The sequence below is a fragment of the Dermacentor albipictus genome, chromosome 2, assembly GCF_038994185.2.
Source record: "Dermacentor albipictus isolate Rhodes 1998 colony chromosome 2, USDA_Dalb.pri_finalv2, whole genome shotgun sequence".
Lineage (NCBI taxonomy): Eukaryota > Metazoa > Arthropoda > Arachnida > Ixodida > Ixodidae > Dermacentor > Dermacentor albipictus.
The window spans coordinates 158,931,503-158,954,936 of NC_091822.1; the positions used below are offsets into that span (position 1 = coordinate 158,931,503).

The following is a 23,434-nucleotide window of genomic DNA, read 5'->3' on the forward strand; positions in this document are numbered from 1 at the left end:
AGTGAAGACGGCGCTTTTATAAGATACCACAAACTGCGTGACTGCGGTCAATCTGTAATACCTTTGACGACAACGTCCCACCTAGCAACCCGCTATCCCCTGATCATAACAGCATCTAATGCGCAGCTTGTTACTAAATGTGTCAACACGAATGCTTATACGTGCTGATCGCGTGATGTCAACTTAAAAAAAGAAAAATCCAATGCAAGCGTAAGATATCTTGCTGACTCATTCTAAATGCATGGGCTGGCTTGTGACCATGAACCGGCAGTCTCTCGAACCCTGTGTCTACGTGTACCCTCAAACTTTGCTTCAAGATGGTGCGCCAACACAAACGCGCAAGCATGCATAGTTTCATTTTATCCAGTGTCAAGTCCTGAAATTGCAGCCTTCAATTACAGACCGCTACTGGTGGCCTCGTCCCTTCGCCAGCGCTTCCGTGCCCTCTCTCTCTTCGATACATCGATTTGACGCCGCTTCGACGTCGTCTCGCAGGTGCTGACGGCGGCGCGTCCCCGCCGGGTTTCAAGTGCATGTCCTGGGACCGGCACCTGCTGTCCTCGCCGTCGGACCGCTACCTAGACGACTCCGAGAGGCGCTGCCGGTCGCTCTCTCGTCCCGGTCGACTTCCGTTCTCCGCTCACGGGGAGGGCGGCAAGAAGGACCCCGAGTGGCTCGAGATAGCGCGACGCCGCCAGGCCACGGGAGTCGACTGGGATAACCTCGGTAGGATTTGGCTAGTAGTGGGCACTGCCATTGTCAGTTTCGCCCGAAGGACGAACCAGTGGCAGCGATAGCAATGTTTACGCCCGTGGTTCTCAAGCGAGCCCTCGACTGGACTGAGCTCCACCGAGTAAAACCCCTTAAACTTCGTAAAGTAGTGCCACGCTTTGGAGAATGCCGCCTCCTCCTCGCACCCTCTGGCCGAGGAGGACGCCGCGTCGCTATTGGCCTAATAGCATCACGTGGGCCCTCGCGCCATGCATCAACGCCATTTTTGCACGAGAAGCGTCTACGGAGAGGCAAGGAGCGTATGTTGGCGCCGTTGCTACGCTCGAGCAGTGTAGGCGGCGCCACGGTCGATGAGGGAGCGTGAAAGAGAGGAGAAACGAGGGGGAGTGATGGCGGAGGAGGAGAGTGTCGCCACTTTACGAAGTTTAAGGGGTTTTACCACCGAGTTGAGCCCAGCGCCGCCCCTCGACTGGGGATGGCGCTAAGCTTCTTGAGAATTGCCGTGGAGCGTCATCTAAGTGCAGTAACTATAGTTCTGTCCAGGGGAGGCTCTGTCATCTACTTTGTTTAGTCGAAGGACAGGGCTAAGTGGAAGCACCTCCTACAGTGTTGCGCACGAATTCCTGTGACGGTCGTGATCTACGCTGCCAAATGCACTCGGCGTTTCGGATATTCCGCACGCCGTTTTGCAATAAACTTTTATGCCGCGCACGAGGGCCACATGCGCCGCGCCGAGCGAGACAGCACGACAACGGCGACGGCGCGAACGCGCTTCGAACATCCGTGCAGTTCCTATCGCAATAAAGCGCTCTGTACGTCCTAACGCAACAAAACAAAATGTCAACCGGTAGTCACCAGTGTCTGTAGACTGTCTTTTTTAATGCGAAAGAACTATATGCCCCATTACGCGACAATTTGGTACAAATTATGGGACCCAAAATGACCAATGCGGCGAAGAGTAATAACACGTCAACAAAATACTCCGACTACCGACACATTTCTCGGGAAGGTTCCTGTGAACAAGGTAAATTAATGGCTTTTAAATATGTTTGCCAAATATCGGCCGCAGAGAGAATCAAAGCCGCACGTGCAGTGCGCTAGACGAGCATGCTTCGCATGCGCCTCGGCGGCTCCACGGTTCTGGTTGACTAAAGGTGTGTCTAGCGCGTGCGTCATCGCACACGTCACGTCGCAGCCATCTCGCGGAGTAAAGGTGCGGCGTTCTGCTTGCGTCATTGGGCACGTTATGGCACAGCCAATAGGGAGGAGGTGGCGTAACCTAATGAGCGTATAAAATGACGGCATAAAATAAAAAGACACAGTTTCGCCCGAAAGGCAAAGCATCGATGGCGATTGCAAATTACTAGAAACCTATACAAAGTAAGGTTTATCGGCCACATAAACTTGTATACTTGTAAACATAATTAACAAGCATGGTATCACGCGCGCACAAGCAAACATGAACACATCTCACTCGATGACGTACCGCAGAAATCCGCGGTTAAAACGCTGGCGTCATCGAAGAAATGCTGGAGCAGCAGCGAGCGAATTGACCTTCGGGCTGCCTCTAGCTTCGAAGCGAACTAAGCGGCGAAAACAGCGCACACAATGATATGAACATAGGGGAATAAATTCTATCAGCACTCGGCACACTTTGTACCCATCACACATCGCTTTCAAAAATTGGAGGACGCTTAAGCTTCGACTTCAAGAGTGGAACGCGACAGCGTTCCCGTCGACCCGCCAAGGGGTGTAAGACAGTGGGCTACGGCGCAGCGACTACGCGCCCCGCATCGGACGCGGTGAGCGTCGAGCAGCGCCGCGTTCGGCGCGGCAACGAAATTTGCGCCTGAGCAAGCGACGCACGCCTGAGCCTCAGCAACAGCTCGTTTCTAAGGCAACACCGCATTCACTAGAGACGCTTTTGTACCGCTTTGAAGTATTGAACTCCTGGCTGAGTGGTAGAGTCTCCGTCTCACACTCCGGAGACCCTGGTTCGATTCCCACCCAGCCCATGTTGCAAGTTGTTTTTTATTCATGAAGTGCCTGCTGGGATTTATCGCTCACGGCCAACGCCGACGACACCGGCTTTTCTGCGACATGAGCTCCTTAACGCTGTCGCGTTAAAACAGGGTGCGCGCCACCGTGCCATACGCAGCAGCCGCAGGAAAGCGCGGGAAGGTACACTTCGCCAAAGGGACTCTAATGCTTTCGCATTCCCACACGTAGTCTTAAGTAACTCAGCCGAAATTCCTTTTGATTTCTACCAGAAACTAACAATGCCAGTTTCTCTCATGGGCACTACAGATGCATCGAGATAAAAGTCATGCTTGCAGTGTCGAACTGCCCATTAATGTATGCTTACTTTTCCGAAATTACTCAGATTCAGTTAAATGGGGAAAACAGTTTGCGTAGAAAACCAGGACAACAACGGAGGATATGCAGAGCAGTATTTTCGAAGCCCTGCCTTTCTAATTGGCTCCATATAAATGACGCCGATAGTACAAGCTGCCCTTCAAGGTTTCTCTAGTTTGGAATGCTTAGAACTACAGAGAGACAACAACGGAAACTTGCGGAGATCAGCACTACAACTAAAGGCTAAACCCCATGAGAGCGATGTTGTGCGTGACGACGACGAGCGACTACACAGGCCGTCGCGTGAACAGATCGCTCGGTCTTGTCGCTCGGTTCCGGAAGTCTAGAATTCGTCGCTCATCGCCCGGAAGTGCCACGAGCCAATAGCGCGAAGCCGGAACTGCATGTATACATCACTCAAGTGATACCGATTGTCACACGGAACCAGTAAATGATTGAATTATTCCACGCGCAATGATATGAACCTACTACAAGACCTTCAGAAATATCTTATGCTGCTTTTCACGCTAAAACACATCAGCTTAATTTATTGAAGCACGCGTTAGCCACTTACCACGCGTATTTACTGCCCTCATACGGGCAAGACCGGGGAGACCGCGCTCGAAGTCTTTAGTCGCATGGGGTACACTTGTAGGCGACGAGCGAACGCGACAGCCATCTCCATCTCGTCGCTTGTCGCTGTCGCGCGCAAGGTCGCTTGCATGGGGTTTAAACTCAGACTGTAGCGCAGGAAGTGACTGGTATTAAATTGGCTGCATTTGCAACATTGTTCCCTTTATATCAATAGTTCATTTCATGTTGCCGTTGCTTTGAGCGCTTGATGGTAGAGAGAGACAACATCGGACAATCTTACAGAGCTCAGCGGCCGAACTGACTGTCGCGCACCAAGTTACTGGCATTAAACTCACTCCCGGTTTCAGTGCTGGGCTCGCCCGCTTTTGCGCGCTAGTTGGTACGCGTTACGCTGGCTGCGCTGATCCGCGCGGCACTTAAAGACATTCAACGGGATCAGACTCTCTCAAAGAGCTCAGCGGCCGAACTGAGTGTCGCGCACGAAGTGACTGGCATCAATACCTGAACCACACTTCCTAGTTTCAGTTTTTGGCGCGTGCGTTTTTGAGCGCTAGTTAAAACGTGTTACACTGGCTGCGCTGATCATCGCGGCATTTGTTTCTGCTTCTACTGCTGAACCACGCGCTGTCTTGTTCGTAAATCTTTTAAAGCGAAGCGTTTTTTGCGTCTTCCTTCGACTTTCCACTGCTGCTGCTGTTGCTGCTGTGGTCGTGCACGCCGATAACGCCGGCAGCGTCAGGACGTGGTTGACGCGGCCATGTCGCAAAATCATAAAGATTATGCGCTGTGGGTGTTTTATGCGAAGCATATTACTAGAGCTCAACCCAGCTCCTCAGGTGCGGCGGTGTCGCCTTCAATACCACGTGACACCGTGACGTCACGACAGAGGAGAAACGGGGCTCCAACTCGCGCCGTCGCTCGCGGCGTCGCCTTCAAGGCTGACCACGTGACACCGTGACGTCACGACAGAGGAGAAACGGGGCTCCAACTCGCGCCGTCGCTCGCGGCGTCGCGGCGGTATATAAGCAGCTGCGCTTGCCTCTGCTAGACACTCACGAGGTGAGATGCCTCCTGGAGACAGAGCTCCTCGTTGGAATGAGAAGCGAAGGTTGCGGCGTGCTACAGAGACTGTTTCTAGGTGGCTTTGCTACGGCGCAGCGACTACGCGCCCCGCATCGGACGCGGTGAGCGTCGAGCAACGCAGCGTTCGGGGCGACAACGAAATGTGCGCCTGAGCAAGCGCCGCACGTCTGAGCCGACGCCGACAACACCGGCTTTTCTGCGACACGAGCTCCTTAACGCTGTCGCGTTAAAATAAAGGCTAGTATGCTTCACATCCTGGGCTCAACCTTAGCTAAGCCACAGCCAGTTTTTGTTGAATGACATTCGTTTATGGACTGTCATTCTCAAAATGCCGAGGAACATCTTTGTAAAGAACGTAAGACAAGTTATGCGCCACGTGGTTGATTGGTTATTTGAATGATTAGTCGCCTAGCGACGCCCGTGGAGTCGACGCCGGATCTTCTGCGACACTGCGCCTTAACGCTGTCGCGTCAGTACGTTAGAGAGTTTTAGATTAGGGGACGCAAGAACTAGGGGTTATGGCACTGCGCATGCGCAGTACCGTAGCACCTAGTTTTCGCGCACGCAAGTCGCTTGCGTTCTCTAATATAAAGCTCTCTATTATTGAAGTGTGGCACAACATTAAAGATGACCCGAGGAGCTCGTGTCAACATCTACGCAGCGTCACATGTGCACAACTCTCTCTAGACGTCGTAAGTAGGCGTGACCCCCCCTCAGGCGCCAAAATTCTGTGCACGAGCTGCTACACTTGTCTCCATGCACATCTGTAAGAGCAACGACAGTAGAGGGAGGAGGGAAGATGTCAGAGAGGGAATATAAAGAGAGAGAGGAGGTAGTTTTGTTAAATTGTGGGGTTTTACGTGCCAAAACCAGTTTCTGATTATGAGGCACGCCGTAGTGGAGGACTCCGGAAATTTTGACCACCTGAGGTTCTTTACCGTGCACCTACATCTAAGTACACGGGTGTTTTCGCATTTCGCCCCCATCGAAATGCGGCCGCCGTGGCCGGGATTCGATCCCGCGACCTCGTGCTCAGCAGCCCAACACCATAGCAGGTAGGTTTGTTAGCTACGATGCTATACAACCCAGGATGGCGCCGATACGTGCAATTAGTGCCGACGAGGCGGGCGCGCGCATCAATCGTCGAGCGGAGCAAGAACAAAGATAAGCGGAGCAGGCAAGATAACATTTCACATCCCGTCACGACTGTCATATGACGTCAATATATCGCCGCCAAATAACGTCAATGAACGCAAACAGCAGGCAAAGCACCGCTTACACGGATGGACACAGTACTTCATATCATATACAGCTATATTTTTTTTTGCACAGCAAGGCTCTATGCGACTAGGATCTGGAAAAAAGACGTTTCCGAGATGTTGACAATAACAGTGCGCCGGAGGGGTGAACGCCGGTGCCCAAACGCTAGTTTTTGACGATGCGTGTTGAAACGTCGGTGTGTACGTATAAACTAAAGAAAAAATAAAGAAATGATTAAGAATAAAAACGAATAATATATGAAAAATAAAATATGATACCGCAAATAAAATATATATACAAGAAAAAGAAGTAATTCAAGAAAAGAAAGACGAAACAAACAACGAAGGTATTTGTGCCTTTATTCAATCACAATAGCATTACTACCATATAACCCGCCCTGGTTGCTCAGTGGCTATGGTGTTGGGCTGCTGAGCACGAGGTCGCGGGATCGAGTCCCGGCCACGGCGGCCGCATTTCGATGGGGGCGATATGCGAAAGCATCCGTGTACTTAGATTTAGGTGCACGTTAAAGAACCCCAGGTGGTCCAAATTTCCGGAGTCCTCCACTACGGCGTGCCTCATAATCGGAAAGGGGTTTTGGCACGTAAAACCCCATAAAAAAAATTGCTACCATATATAACTTATTATAGCTATTGAGCGATACAGCTTCGCTGGTCTTTCATCTTCACATATTGAAAAGGCTCTGATTTTCTTGTTTTTAAGAGAAGCTGTTAGCCTGTAGATTGTCGGCATTTTTCTTGTCAATGCCCGTGGGCAAACATGTGGGCCAATCCCGGAAGTATTGCAGTGCCGGACCGACCCGCAGGGGAGGCGAAGCAGGCTTCAAGCACTCAGCGAACTTAAGTAAAAAGAACATACATTCTTTGGAATCATGCATACAACATACAAAATAGGATTCATTTCAATTAAGAAAGTCCACAAAAGAAGCAACCAAACCACATAATAGCACTGTTCATAAAGGTCTACTATGGGCTGTCGAAAGCTACATGCACTGACTTAGCACAGAAGACGCTATCCACTGAGAGTCTGCTTTGTCCGAACCCATCCTGTTGTTGCCCCTATATAACTATATGTCGATTTCTTCCACCAGCCTTGACAGCTCAAATTTTGTAGCTTTCACTGGTATTATATGATATACCAACGGAGTCACTGTAATTGGTTTGTGCGAGCTCCTGTTATCCTTATTGCATTTGACTTTGCCGATAAGGATCACCGTGCTTATGTGCCACCCAATCAGGATCTTTTTTTTTTTGTTTTAATCACGTGCTAGGGATAATCAGAACGCTGGCGTGAAGAAGAGCAGCGACCGCGGGGAACACAAGCTTCCTGCTGCCTCATGCCTCACCGCGTCTCCAAAACTTGACGCTGCGCGACGGCCAACGCTATCATAGTCGCTGGGGAAGCATAATGCACTATGCGCTATCATAGTGCGCAGGAACCAACCGGCCATTTCGGCTCGACCCGAGCGTAGGCGCTCAGCGACGCGGACAGCGTGCGAAGCCACGGCTGGGCGGCAGGGGAAGACGCCCGCCCGCCTGAGCCCCCCCCTCCTCCCCTCACCCCGCTCGCGCTTGATCACGTGGCTTCCACCAATGGGCGTGCGGGAAGACGGCGCGCATATCAAGCCACCATTCCTCTCGGCTCACCCTCGAACCAAGAGCGCACGGGGCGCTATGTGAGCCTATCGCACTTTTTCTTTAGTGGGAACATCAAGCCGACGGCGACGATATCGCCTGGAGTGTCCATACAATTGCTATCGAAATGAGGAGATCTCAAGGTTCCTCGCATAAAATTTCGACGAAAAGGACTTGCGACTGCAGGTTGTGCTATCTGCTACATACGGTGCCGCTGACATACCTGCTCATGCTCATCAATCACTGCTTCAAGTGCACATTAGCGAATTTTAGCTGACAAGGCTCAGATAATGATACGCCCCTTGGCGAAGCTCCTACGTTTACTGTGGCGCGGTGTTGCGGTGCCTCCTAGGCTTTGGCGCATACGTTTGCGTCCTCTGTCCTATTTTAAGACGAGTAGTATTTTTTTTCCTTTTACTTTTGCGAGGCCCGATGCATGATGCACAAGGGGCTTCAGACAATGCGACAGGATTGAGGGCTAACACTCAGTTTGACTCTGTGTCGAAGGTATAACTTTGCATGCTAGGGGACCCTATGTGTAAACGAGTGGAGACCAACATAGGCGCATATGAAGGTGATGTCGCGTATTTTTTGTTGTTGTTGTTGTTGTTGCCGACAAACCAGGCAAATAACTGTGCGAAGTGTCCATTGAACAAGCATGACCATAAACAGCTAAAGTGGCATGCCAAACTGTCAACGCCAGGCAAAGATCTTGCACCATAACATGCATTCTTGCTTCGAACTTTTAACAAAAACGTAGTAACGGTAAGCATAAAATCTTTTTTTTTATGCGTCCTCAAGGGGAAAGAGATTATACTGCATCGGGGAGCGCAAGAAGAAATATAAATTATGGGGTTTTACGTGCCGAAACTAGGAGCTGATTATGAGGCGCGCCGTAGTGAGGGACTACGAAAACTTGGACCACCTGGCGTTCTTTAACGTGCACTTAAATCTAAGAACACGGATGTTTTCGCGTTTCGCCCGTATCGAAATGCGGCCGCCCTGGACGGGATTCGATTCCGCGACCTCGTGTTTAGCAGCCCAGCACCGTAGCCACTAAGCATCCACGGCAGGTATCGGGGAGTACAACTATCAAAATGGAGTTAAATGTGAGATTTACATCCGTAAAGGGAATGACTGCTTCTTCCACGCTTAAAAAAATATGCGCCCTTCGCGTTTGCTGCGTACATCGTTGAATTTTATTCATCATCCAATGATATCTGAAAACGTAAGTGGAAATATTATGATATTCTCCAGTCGAGAATTAATATTTCAATGTTGGGTTTCTCGCAGTTTAGTAAGGAACATGTTCAGCGCGTTTCTTTTCTCATGCCGCAGCCGAGTTGCGAATAGCGTGCGAGGGACTGCGAGGCGCTTTGTAGAAGCAGGAAAAGGTGGAAGACTGGCCATCCACCGATAGCCCATAAGTCGCACAGAGGCGCCTAATGATCAGGGTGTGGCTGAAAATTTGTCGAACGCTTAAGCGTTGGCTTGAGGCTGTTGGTGAATTGCCGTCCACTTTATCTTGAAGCTGAAAATTTCACGTGTCTTTCCGCTTGAGTGATTCGAGTAGTTCCTCAACCATTACACAGGCTGGAAAGATATATTCCGACGCTAATCCCAGATGGATCGTACCGATAACAACAAAAAAAAATGTACCTCTTTCAGGCATTCGGAGAGTGTCCTGGCGACAATCGCTATTCGAGGTGCTGTCCAGAAGAGACACAAAACCTGGTACACAGCCTGGGGTTGGCCTCTAGGACTTAGAAGAACAACATCTTATACGGCATTGATACCTCACGAGCACAGCCCGCTAAGTAGAACAAGCACAGTGTGCGCAGACCGGTGGTACCTCCAGAAAGAAAATCCTGCCTGTTGTGCTTGCCGGCACCTCGAAACTGCACAAGTGTGGGTTTAGTCGAGCTCGCTATTCCCGTTGTTCCTGATGCGAAGAGTCGGTCGGCTGGTTTTTAAACGCATCAGAGAAACTGAAGTTATTTTCATGTACTACAAGACATTGACGTTATATTGCTACTTAAAAACACTGTTACATACGGACAGCCCCCAACGAAATAAAAACATGCTGTATTAGCAGGCTTGAAGTTTCCTTTATCAGAACTTCAGTGCTCTAGAGGCTAATTACCTAAGGGCGTGCTCTGAGTCTTTCTGGTTGCCTTGCAAGAGAGACACTTATTGGCGGCTATGTAACCATGCACCAGATGTGTAGGTAATGGTACGTAGTCACAGATACTGCAACTTTGATTGTATGCCGTCTTTTGCTTAGGGTTCGTCCGCCGTCTCTGTCGCAGTGAGATTGAAGGTCCCGGCAAGCTCCGTTAACCTGGCCGCGCTGGCCGGTGTTGAAGCAGTCGTTCACTACTCAAGTTTGTGGGATGATACTCATTGAACCTACAGGTGAAGAGGTTGACTCGTGAAATGATTCACTCATGCATAGCCACTCGCGTACACATCAAACACATGCACATTGTGTAACATACAGCTGGAGTGTCTACATTCGAGGCCAATGCCCCGTAGCAAGGCTAAGTGCGCCTTCTTTGCGAAGGGGTACCAGCGCTTCCCGAAGGTCCGAGTACAGAGTGCCATAGACGGGTGGCCACATAAACTCAAAGAAGATTGAGGAAGCCGCAAAGCTGGCACTCATGTATTAGGTCATCGCGCATATCGCAGGTTGGCGATCGTGTGAATTGTACTATATGCGACAGAAGTATACGCGACTTTGGCTTAAGGAGACTCACTGAACGAATTGTCTCCGCACTATGGCGTTTTCCAGAACTCGTGGTGTGTGTCCGCTTGCCTTGCAGAGACTCACATGAAGCAGCCGCAGAGCATCTCGTGCAGCAACCTGTCCGAGAGCCACATGCGAGGCAAGGTGTCCACCCTGGCATCCGCGGACCGGGCCGGTCTGCGCCTGGTGCGATCGGCCAGTGCCCTCTACCCGCGCATCAAGATGTCGCGCTACGAGCGGCGCATGCGAAAGGAAAATCCGAATCCATGTGAGTACGCGTATTATCGGACGCACGTCGTTGACAGTTGACGCCTCTTGCCCACTACTGGACAGTGCGTACACGACGCAGACCGTCGGTAGGTGCCGACCTACAAGAACAATGTGTAGCTTGTCAGACACAATCTCGTCAGCGTATAACGCTCAGGAAGGGCTAAGGTTGGGGCTAGTCTATTGCACGTGTTCAATTGAAATGCGCTGCGAAGTGACGAGAACGTACGAACATGATATGCGGGACACGTGGAAACATGTCGCGTGTGTCCTTTCAGTGTGTACTTGCTGCTGCGTAGCGCATTTTAATTCACCACGTAGTTATCAACTTCTCGCGCTGACATCTACATTCCATTACCTATTGCTATAGAAGACGAGGAATCGAGAGCAGGGTGCGTATTTTTCGATGATTCTTTTCAGTTTGCATTCTTTTTGGGTTCATGGTCCCTGCCTGACATGAAGCCGTGATCGCGCAATCGCCGTGATTGGCCTCTCGCTGCGAAAAAATTCAATGAATCTGCGAAATTCTGTTCCCGGAAGCACTTACAAAAACATGTCCCACTCAAGACAAGCAAATCACGTTTATTTTGCAAAGTTGGCCTGTCTCTTATTGCTTCAGGGGCACGTAAATCTGGGGACATCGAGGGAGAGCTGAGGGCGATGTTGAGGAGGCTGACCAACATGTTCTTTAAAAGAGCATGCGCCTGATTTAGAGGGCAGAGAGTGTTCGGACATTATTCGGGTTGCTGTAGACGTACTACTACTATTGGCTAAGCGCTACTAATCCAAGGCGTCCATATAAACAGTTGCTGCGTTGAGCGAGATTTTCCTCACCGAGACGGTCATTATAGGTTGCCTATCTGCGTCCTGTGAGGACGGGATGCCTTGCGGTAAAGATCGCCCTCTGTTGTTTATGCAGTTGGCTGCGTAGACTAGGGCAGTAGCGTATAACGACCGCTATAGCTGGACGTACGATCTGACAATGACTTCGAAATTTAAGGAGAAGGAAGGCGGTGTGCAACCCTCCCCTCGTCTTGCGAATAACTATGTGTGACGCGGTCACCGCGTGCAGTGGATATATCCAGTAGTAGGAAAACAAGTCACAGACATGCAAGCAGCTAGAAGAGCGGCAAATGATTGCTACTACGCGGTCACTCGCAGAACAGTTTATTATTAGCAACCACTTTCATTGAGAAAGCCAAAGTGAACTGCTTACTAAATGACTGCTTACTAAAGTTGCCAATGGCTCTATAAAAAAAGAACAAGAAAGGAAGAAATAGAGAAAGCACACGCAACTATAATGCATGCAGTGACTATGCCCTACCATGTCTTCAGAATATTGTCGTTGGCGCAGCCTTTCCACTTTAGAGCCCCAGCGGTGGACTTAACAGAGCCTTGCGTAATCTTGCCGGAAACCGGTGAACCACAGACACGTAATGCTGGTGCGCCGTCAAATAGCAAGAAGAGTAGCTCTGTTTACATTCCGACAAACCCGTGCAGTGCTAGTGTCGTAATCTTTCGTAATTTATTTTGCACAAGAGCGAGATTCGGTGGCGGGGTAGGCAAAACAGAAAAGCAACAAACAACCCTCGCGCGTGCGCTCCTGCAAGTCTACCTCCCAGTGCAGGTAAATAAAGAGGAAAAAACTGGCTGTGGCTTAGCTAAGGTTAAGCCCAGGATGCGAAGCATACTAGCCTTTATTTTAACGCGACAGCGTTAAGGAGCTCGTGTCGCAGAAAAGCCGGTGTCGTCGACTCAGGCGTGCGGCGCTTGCTCAGGCGCACATTTCGTTGTCGCGCCGAACGCTGCGTTGCTCGACGCTCACCGCGTCCGATGCGAAGCGCGTAGTCGCTGCGCCGTAGCAAAGCCACCTAGAAACAGTCTCTGTAACACGCCGCAACCTTCGCTTCTCATTCCAACGAGCAGCTCTGTCTCCAGGAGGCATCTCACCTCGTGAGTGTCTAGCAGAGGCAAGCGCAGCTGCTTATATACCGCCGCGACGCCGCGAGCGACGGCGCGAGTTGGAGCCCCGTTTCCGTCCCGTTCCGTTCCAAAAACTTTTATTTCCATCAGCCCCGTTTCTCCTCTGTCGTGACGTCATGGTGTCACGTGGTATTGAAGGCGACACCGCCGCGCCTGAGGAGCTGGGTTGAGCTCTAGTAATATGCTTCGCATAAAAAAGAAAGACATACTGGCTTGAACCGCGAAACAGCGTCGTTGTTCCTTCCCCATATTTGTAACAAACAATAAAAAAAGAAGCATCGCCGTGTACCTTTCGCTCGTCTACCCCGCTGGCATGAACAATGTGTAGCGCGGATACGCGTCCGCGAGCAGCCAACCTTTCTTTCCACGTCGTTGGTCTCCTGTCGCCTTCCGACACGATTTTATCGTTGAATGCTTCCCCCCGAACTTTACGAAGTTTCCCACGTGGCTTATGCTTCCATAGCGTTCCAGCTAAGCTCAGGCCCACACTACACCCATCGACGCTCCCCGGAAGCCGCACTGCAACGTGTACATTCCGTTTCTTCGGGCCACAGGCGGTTCGAACAGACACGACCGCGATTACGCGCGCGCACGCACGCACGCACACGCACACAAACACACAAACACACACACAAACACACACACACACAAACACACACACAAACACACGCACAAACACACGCACACACACGCACACACACACACACGCACACAAACACACAAACACACACACACACACACAAACACACACACAAACACACGCACAAACACGCACACACACACACACGCACACAAACACACAAACACACACACAAACACACACACACACACAAACACACAAACACACGCACAAACACACGCACACACACGCACACACACACACGCACACAAACACACAAACACACACACAAACACACACACACACACACACACGCACACATGCGAGTGCACGCTTATCGCGGAGAGGACGCGGGAGCGCGCACTTATTCCGGGCAGAACGACGCAACACAGCGACGCATGACGGTGGGTAGCGGTCGATCGGGCGTGCCTAATGAATGCGCGGTTACTCCCCACCCCGGAACTCTGACTCGGTACCTGCGTATAACCTGGCGCGCGCTGCCGCAGTCGCAACGCGTTGCGTGTGCCCGCAGTGTTCCCGGGGAAGTGGCGGCCCGACCGCTGCCGCTTTCGACGTCTTGTTGCGTGCGAGGCGTGTGTCTGTCGGTGGTGGTGATGCGGAGTGCATGAGCTTTGGCGTCACTGCCTCGGAATATGCCTGGCTTTTTTTTTTAAATCTCTCGGCGGGTTTCGTCACGTTGACGCTGCGGTCTGCTATCGTAACAATTAGCGCAACACAAACGTACGCTTTGAGCGCAAATCGTCTTAGTTCCTGTCTAGTTCCTGTCTATATAAGGAGAGGTTGGTGCCGTTAGGTGGGGATCACTTCTCATCGCAAAGCAAATTGAATGAATGAATGAATGAATGAATGAATGAATGAATGAATGAATGAATGAATGAATGAATGAATGAATGAATGAATGAATGAATGAATGAATGACGTGTGGAATTGCAAAAAACATGAAGAACACTGAAGAGGGTATAGCACGAAAACACGCAAAGTGCCTTGCGGGAGTGAATGAGCCCCCACTAGAGAGTACTTGTTTACGGTACATAAAGCATGCACATGACGCCTCAAACATGTGAAATCTTTCCAAATTATTTTTGCTTGAGCGTTTTTTTTTCCTTTTTCTTGCGTCGGTCACACGTCGTACGAATGAAGTAGCCGGCGCAACACAAGTTTACTAATGACCAAGACGTTCTTGTTCCCAGCGCAGCCTGAGCGATTTCATCTGTCCCATATTGATTGTGGCTTTCGATTATCATTCAGCGGAGCGACAACGAATGACCCAGTTTGATCAATTTAGCCGTAATGCGCCGGCAATTATTGACAGTCACAACACGTGGTGGACCAGATCGCCTCCGCAATCGAACGCCACTCGATTCAGCCTTGGTGCCGCACTTGCACGATTCGTGAGACTCGTTACAAATGCGTGCGCCGAGACCAATCCTACTCCGTCGCTGCAGTCAGGCCACCGCAGGTCATAAACCGCGGTCGTCAAGGACTTATTGTTCTTTCTTTCTTTTATTTTTTTTCCCACTGAAACTGCCACACACCACGTAAGGCGACAAGGCGATCAGGTTCACAACGAATGCGGGCGCGCTTTCGAAGTAGACGCACATATCCTTGTAACAAGGAGGCAAACGACACCTGGCCGGGAAGCTCAGCGGCAGAACACATCTCGGCTCGACGCCTGTGTACACACTGCAACGCTGCACGGTATAGGTGCCTGGCGCGTGCCCAGCGAGGTATCTTTATCTTCCTTCACACGAAACTCGCCATTGTCTCGATGCGACCACGCCGCGTACACATTTGGAGCGTCGAAGAAAGAGGGGAGGGGGAGGGGGTGGAAGGGGTGCGATAGCATTTTGCTTTCGTCTTAACGGCATCGACGCATACGTGTCTGGTTCATTCGCGCCATATGGGCCCTCTCGCTGCTTGCTCGTTCGGATGGCCCCCACGAATTTTGCTCGCGAGGCTGGGTGCGTATCGCTCGGCGCACCGTGTGATACCGCCGAAACAATCGGACCCTTGCCGGCGCCTCCCTCGACCGGCGTCGACGGGGTTAATACCTGCCGCCGGCGTTCACTGGAAGCAGTAATGACGAAAGATAAGCACGGAAGAGCACTGGTGTGACGCCGCGAGGGGGGTTGGCCAAACAACGGGATTGTCGTATTTACTTTTACTTTTACTTTGAATATTCTTCATCATTGTGACTACTGTATTGCTGTTTTATGCCTTGTATTTTCTTTAATGTATATATTTTCTGTCAGGAGGTCCCCTTTCAGCCACATGCTCTGGGACCTCCTTCTGTATACTTATGTAAACATGTATGTCTCCTCCTTATTAAATAAATAAACTGAACTGAACTGAATGCGGCGCCGGTGGCCAGGTTACGGAAAATGAAAAACTGGATCCTTCTCCCACGTTCCCGCAATGTGAAGGGGGGGGGGGGGGGGACGGAGTCTATTTTTGGTCGATCGGGTCGTTTATACCGTGCGAGCGATCCTACAGAAAAAAAGCAAAATGAAATGAGTGGCTCTCGGAGTCGAGTGTAGCTATAGCGTTTTCCGTGCCCTACGGGCTGGTCGTTTCCGAACGTGGGAAAGTTATGAGCTCCGTTCCTTCAGCGCAGGGGCTTTCAAAGGCGACCGCCGAATCAAGCAGTTCTGCCGGACACCCGGTGCAACTTTCAATCTGCATGTCTCTCACGGCGCGATGCACTCTCAAAAAAAAAAAGGGGGGGAGAGAGAGAGAGAGAGAGAGAGAGAGAGAGAGAAAGGAAGAAACAAACGAAGAACGAAAAAAGAGGTCGTAGTAGTTCCTATGTAGTGTCACGTCATCTGCTACCTTAGTATAAATGCAGTTCGTAACGATAGAGTTAGTCAGATACCCGATTAAACAAGGTAGTCGCTATAACTATAATGGGTCTCAGCTACCGATTCCAAACGCAGATGGCACCACCGCATCCAAAGTTTTTATTCTATAACACATACATCGAACCCACTGTGGAATACGTCACATCCGGTCCGACATATTCAGCAGAGGCGAGAATCCTTGTATCAGGTGGTGTTAACGGCGTTTTGAATTGGCAGACCCATTAGTAACAGTGACTACCTTGTTTGGTCTGTTATCTTACTAACTCTATCGTTGCCAACTGCCGTTAAACTAAGGTGGCAAATGGCATGACACTAAGCAGTAACTACTACGTCCTTTTCTTTTTTTTTAAATTGTATAGCTTAGAGGCTAAGGGGCGCCGTACTGTTGTGCACGACATGTACGATGCATGAGGTCGCGGGTGCGACTCCCAGCCACGTCGGTCACGTTTCGGTGGAGGCGATGGAACCACCTTCCGCATCTCTCGTAGACCAAATATAGACTCGTTGTCATTAGACACTGCAAAACCAATTCATCTAACCTGCATGTCGAGCGGGACTACGTCCGAGCCATCAGTGAATCGCTAATTAACGTGCCTGTCAAGAAGAGAAAGGTGCGCTTCAAGAGTGTGAGGGTAAAGTTCCAAAACGAGAACAGTGACCGTCGTTTAAAGTAAATGGTACGTTACACTGAATTACTGCAGGAAATCATCAAAGGTGGAGCTTGGAAATGTACTGTTCCTATCGCATAAAGAAGTTGCAAGAACACTGTTGTCTTTTAGTTCCCGCGGCGCACTGATCACGGATCGCCAAGTGAAAGTTCCAACTGCGACTGTATCGCCAGTTCTTTCTTTCTTTCTTTCTTTCTTTCTTTCTTTCTTTCTTTCTTTCTTTCTTTCTTTCTTTCTTTCTTTCTTTCTTGTTCGCGATGCATCACAATCCAAGGTACGTCAGGTAAAAAGTGTACCTGAGCAAAAGCTTGCCTGCCGCAACAACGACACTGAACAAAAACCCTCCAGAGCAATATGCAGCCCAAGGAAGAACATGTAACTGGCGGAATCCGCAAAACGTAAAAGTGAAGGCAAACAGAAATACATGGAAATGAACGGCGACAAAAATACAACGTAACAAAAGAAAAAAAAATGGAGCAGCGTTAGGCTACATCAGTGCTACGTAACATCATCGACTCATATTATGGCACACGACTCTGCCCACCTATATATACAACACGACACCTACTGTATTTTTATAATACGCACGCGAGTTTCTCACTGGATCTTTCTGCTGCGAACGACGTTAATTCGAAATTAGGAATTTGGAATACATGGGGCTACATAGTCCCGTTCTAACTGACGCCCCCGTCAGTATGCTACAGCGACCGAGTGGGCGTGAGCGAAGCAGCGAATCGGCGCTGGCTTGTATTCGTCAAAGATGAAACCGTAATGTAGGGTGCGAAGCGTTCACAACGCCGAAAGACGAGGCACACAGCGAGGGACCCATGTACGAGAGACACGGGCGGATCAGTCTTAACTTAGAACCGCGCTCAATCTCACTCTTGAGGCCCGCGATGACTAACAAAGCCGAATAACCAGACGCGCCGAGCGAAAGGACAGGGAAAGTTCAAGACTAAGCATGATGGACAGGCGCTTCGAGCAAACCAGCTTATACTACACGCCGCAGCGTTCGAGGGGGGCAAGAGAAAAAGAAAACGAGCAATCTGTCAGGAAAGCATGTACTGATACTATACGCACCACAGCGTCCGAGCTGGGAAGAACTAAGCAAGGAAGCAAGCAAGCATGCCGTACTTCGGGCCAGGGTTCAACCGCCTTACAGACGTACGTCAGTCACCGTTCGTTCGCCTTCAGATCAGAAGAAGCCGTCGCTACAGCTGCCCGTCGGTCTCAAGAAGGAAGAGAGAGAGAGACGCGCACCGACCGTGGCAAAAGGTCATCGAAGCTATACAAGGCGGCATGCATAGCGTTCTATTTGCTGCCACGGGGGCTCTCCCTCAGCAGCGTGTGTGTGTGAGTGGGTACGTGCACTTGCCGGTGGGATATACCCTGCTCGTCAGGTCATAATAGAGCGCAAGCTTCGAAACCGGCCTCCAGCCCTCACGGTCCCGCGGTTTCCACGAGAAAAAGAAGCAGCAGTCAGAGTCGCGCTTGACTTCTTTCCGAACGCATGGGGGCCGACCCTTTTGTATAGACCACACCGGTCGGCGGCGGCGGCGGCGTAACAAGGTGTGCACACGTCGATGGCCTTTTCCAGAGGACGGTTCTAAACAAGGCCGCGGACTTTGAAAAAGAAACGAATAAGTAGAAGGAAGAAGAAATGGCAACCGTTCTTCACATACCTTCCTTTCTCTAAGCTTGTTTTCTCTTTCGTCGATTCGATCGACTGCTCTCACGTACGAGACCCTATCCTACGCGTCGCTTGGATTGCGATCTTTCCGCGTTTTTCGTGGTTTACTCTTAGGCGAAGGTGACGAGGTGTATCGTTTTTTTTTTTCGGTTCAGTCAGACGGAGAGTTTAACACAGTAAGCGCTGCAGCTCATAGGGAACGTACACTCTACAACACTGCCGAATAAGAAGTATAGATCACGAACAAAAGTGGACGGGAAATCCTTTATCGGCTGGTACCACTATACCGTGCTGTAAACAAACGGGGGGGGGGGGGGGGTAGCGGAGGTTTGGGGGATGCTATGATATCGCTGTGGGAAAGGTGCAACATTTCTAACAACGGCGTATAGCAAGGCGACCGAAACGTATGCACTTGTTTTTTTACTCTTTATTGGCAAGTATAGGGTCCCGCATCGAGTGCCGGCTGTATCCATAAATAGTTCCAAGACAAGTGAAACCGCCCTCGAAGCAAGCGGCTGGAGTAGTGGGAAATTCATTCAGCCGACTGATTCGCGTTATATACTGTATGTACGGTAGCCTTATCGGTCAAAAAAGCGAGGGGGTAAATAAGTCCGGAACCGCCGTGATCGTTTCTTTTTCGGCGTTGCCGGAGCCTGTCGACCTCACCGCGATCTTGGGGAAAGTTGTAAATTTTTCGGCCGGCCGATAATGCCCGGCCGCGGCTGGGCTATTTCAGGGCACACGGCACGCACCGCCTGCATGCAGGTACGTTCAGTACGGGCCATTCAGTGTAAACGCGCGTTCCATTTAGAAGGGCGGTATATGGAATTTGAGCGTCCCAAGATCGCCGTACCCATAAGCTCGTGCAGGGACCTTCTCAAGCTCGCCTTCTCAAGTCCGCACCCATGCACAAGAATTGCCACGCCCTTATACGGGTAGGATAGGATAGGAATAAACTTTATTTGACCAACGGTTAGTGCTGTTGGAGCCCGGGGCTAGGCTGCCAGGGTTCCATCGCCCGAGGAAAATTTTCCGAGATCCTCGGCAATAGCCCTGGCCCGCTGGACAGCCCACTCCTGGTCTTCGGGTGCCTTGCTGAGGAGGGCGGCTTGCCATCTCTCAGCGAGGCGCCCCGCTTCACAGGGTCCTGCTGTTGTCTTCCCCCTTCGTCCTGGTCCTTCTTCCTCATGGCGTTGTAATTCCCAAAGCACATGGATAATGGGCCCACGGCACATGCGCGTAGAGTTGCACATCTACAGATCGCTGATGGGTGGAGCGCAGTCACAGTGAATGACAAAGACGATGCTTTTATGCGCTACCAAAAAGAATGCACCAGCTCGGTGGTGTCCCCATGCAGTGCCCACCCGTGGCACAACATGTGCCGGCAGCCGCGCCCTCCCGAGTATCGCGTTTTTTCAATCGCTGAGCACTGATGTTTTTTAGAGCGCGTACTCGCACCACATCGTGGATTAGGTGGGTCGGGGCGTCACGCAAGCTAACGCTTGTTTCTCTTCTTTCTTCTTGGAACGGTTGTCCGAGCCGTAGTTAGTATTCATAGTGTATACCATTTTGAAGCAGCCCGAACAAACAACAGCACATGTCGATCTAAGTCTGCCCCATCGATGTGTGTATAGTTTTCTTTGCGTTCTTACAGTGTGTGTATGCGGTCGTAATGTTTACGACCTGAACAGCCTTCAGTAGATGTCTATGACAATGCGTGCTGATGCAAGGCTTACCCTCACGGCCGCGAGTCTTGTCCATAGAAGTGCAGCCGCGCTTCTCCACTTTTTCTTCTTTCTTCTTTTTCATTCTTTGGCCGTCGAGCGTCCAGGTCTCGTGTATGCTATTACGCACACGAAGCACGGCCATCGCTAAAGACTCGATATACTGCATGCGTTCTCCCTGCGAAGGCCCGCGGCGCCCGATCGGTATTGATGTGTGAGTAAGGCACGATATACGCTATTATATGCACTGCGAGTTGTAGTAATACCGTATCGCCGGGCTACCCTGCGAGCGTTGTAAACGTACAAGACCTTTGGGGTATAAAGGAATAGCCAGTATTCATACAGCAGCAATGCAGGTTTGCCGTTTGAATAAGACGAATCATTCTGTCTCCGCCACGACTTTAGCGTTTGCCGTCAATGTTCTACGCACGTTTCGGCGTGAGCGTGCCCACGCCTATCTGTTAGGTTCATTCAGAAAGCAATGCAAGATTTTCAAAACTCTAAAGAAAGGGGTTCGCGTAATGAGCGTCTCTACATTGCGTGGCCCCGCCCATGTCAGTGTAAATGCGCAGCCTCTGGCTGCAGATATGTGGACCAATTCCTTGACTACGTAGCTTCAGTGTACTGAACTCTATAATAATAATAATAATTGGGGTTTTACGTGCCAAAACCACTTTCTGATTATGAGGCACGCCGTAGTGGAGGACTCCGGAAATTTTGACCACCTGGGGTTCTTTAACGTGCACCTAAATCTAAGCACACGGGTGTTTTCGCATTTCGCCCCCATCGAAATGCGGCTGCCGTGGCCGGGATTCGATCCCGCGACCTCGTGCTCAGCAGCCCAACACCATAGCCACTGAGCAACCACGGCGGGAGTACTGAACTCTATGGAAGGCACGTCGTCCAGGTTAGGTGAATCGGCTACTGTTGGAGATTAACGTGTTATACAGGACGATTGACACGGAATGTTTTTTTTCGGTTGTACTATAGTCCGCGTGCAAAAGGGTAGAGTTTGGGCATTGGTACTACATGTTAGTTGTTAGGTAGCATGAACTTCTTGAGACAGGGGTAGTACGCCAGGCGTACCCAAACCACAGACCTCGTGTATGTCCTGTCGACTCTGTTTATCTAAACAAAATTTGGGTTAAATGACAGCTACCGCTTGCGGAAATCCTGCTTCCCTCTACAGTAGCCTGTGAGTAGCTCTTTGACAGCAAGTCAATACAAACCGAAGAGAGGCCTTTGTAAATCAGCACAAAGTTCAACGGGACCACAAGCAATCGGTTACTTCTCAAGCGCAGTTCACGTGGACAAACTCTCCTTCTTGCTGAATTGTTTGTCAATAACTCCTAGATAGTGAATAGGAGATAAAAATAAGTATTTATAGCGCACACTATACGAAATCAAAGCACCTTCAGCCTGAAGGTCCACACCACACCTGACATCCCTGCTCCGAAGACCCGCACTTCCTTGTTCATTCAGTCGGGTTGTCTCGGTCGAGTGCTGAAGTTAATCGCCTAAAAGGGCTGGCTATCGCTTCGCTAAGAGTCCCGTACCTGTCGCGCCTAGCGCGAGCCAGCCCTCCCCCTACTCTTATTCTCCCCGCTGTAAAGAATTCCGCTCAAGTCGACAGGACGAAGTGCACACAGGATATCAAACTGCTCCTCTTTTTCCTCGGACCCATCATCTCGCGATTCATTTCGCATCCTCGGGCCGTTCGGCTACCCTCCTCCTCCTTGTAGTACGGGGGGGGGGGGGTAGCGTAGGAAGGGGAGGATCCCTCCTCCCAGAGATCCTCCCCTTCCACAATCCTCCTTTCCTTATCCTCCTTTCCCCGCGGAAACTGGCGGCGTGCAACTCCCGCAACAGGCAGCAACGCCGGCGCTGCTGCAACAACAACAGCAAAAATGAGTGCCTCACATTTAGAGCGCAACTGCCGGCGAGTCTCGTGCGCCGCAGCCGGGCCGCCGTCGGAATGTTTCAAGCCATAGCTGCCCGAGCCGCTTCGAGTGCGGCCGTCTTCGCTTCGCCGTCGTGGCCGACGACGTGCCTACGCTTCGCGACGCCGTCTGAGAAGTGCGCGTAGTACGGTGGAGAATGGTGGACGCGTTTTCTGGTTCGTGCGCGTGCGCGCGTGCGTTCACTCCGCTCACGTGTTGGCCGTGTTGACGACTGCGAAGCCGCCGCTTCTCTCCGTTTCGTTTTGTTTGTTTGTTTGTTTTTACGTTCGCCGCCCTCGTCTCTTCGAGTCGTGTCGGAACGAGCCCGCATCGCTATCGACGCACGTGCGTCGTCTGCTCCTTCGCTTCTGCTTTGCCTGCAAGCGCCAGTATCAGCAGGGACGACTCCGGCGTTCTCTTCAAAGACGGCGATCACTGGGCCAGATCGGAGTCGTCGTCACGTTGAAGAGCGACTCGGGAACAAGTGACATCGCACTGCTGACTCGCTACCTGTCCCTCGCCGCCTGGTTCTTCAGCGCCGTGTGTTTTTCGATATCGCCTTCCGTTCTTTCTCTCCGATCTCCCGTCACGCTTCTTAAAACACAGACCGCGCTCTACGTTTCCTATGCGGTTCAACTTGTTTATTGTAAACCTGGCATCTCTTAGCCGATTTTGAATCGCTGGGCATCACGTTCGTGACTCGAGTGGCGGCATCCATTAATCACCGTTTACGGGAGTCTTTCGGCGCTTACGTGAAGAGCTGGGCACGCAACTCGCTGCCGCCGAAGCGAAAGGCAGACGACAGGTGGAGCAGAAGGAAAAAGGTTGTCAGGCGACGCTTCACTTCACCGCCGTCGGAGCACAACCCGAACACCAACAGGGCCCCCCCGTTTATCGCTGGCATCTTAGCATCATTTATCACCTCGTTTTCTTCTCGTCGTCTCTATATCGCCTCGAAAAAAAATCAGCTCACGCCCGAGCTAAGCGCCACCGCAACGCCAACTCCTCCTCTGCATGCCTGCACGCCCGCACTCTCTCTCTTTCTCCGGCTTCGCTCGCGCCTGCTGCCTTTGCTGCTGTTTTATCCGAGTGATCGCGGCTGGCTAACGCTCACTTCTGCTCTCGGTGAGCGCGGCGTGAACTACTGGCGTGCCTCGGCGTGTCAGCGGAGAAGTGCCCGGTGCTTTGGGGCGCGCCCGCGAAACAACCGTTTTATCCCAACCTGGTTTCGTTTTTCGC

The 23,434-nt window shown here is 51.0% G+C and overlaps 1 protein-coding gene across 3 annotated transcripts in view; it reads left to right on the forward strand.

The window, feature by feature from the left end:
* The window catches only part of LOC135897463 (microtubule-associated protein futsch-like), a 291,670-nt gene that overhangs the window by 207,513 nt on the left and 60,723 nt on the right, over window positions 1-23,434 (forward strand). For all 3 annotated transcript variants that reach the window (XM_065426078.2, XM_065426081.2, XM_065426079.2), the window contains exons 6-7: window positions 496-726; window positions 10,502-10,693. In XM_065426078.2, coding sequence (XP_065282150.2) covers window positions 496-726; window positions 10,502-10,693 — 423 coding nt within the window. The remainder of the gene's footprint in view (window positions 1-495; window positions 727-10,501; window positions 10,694-23,434) is intronic.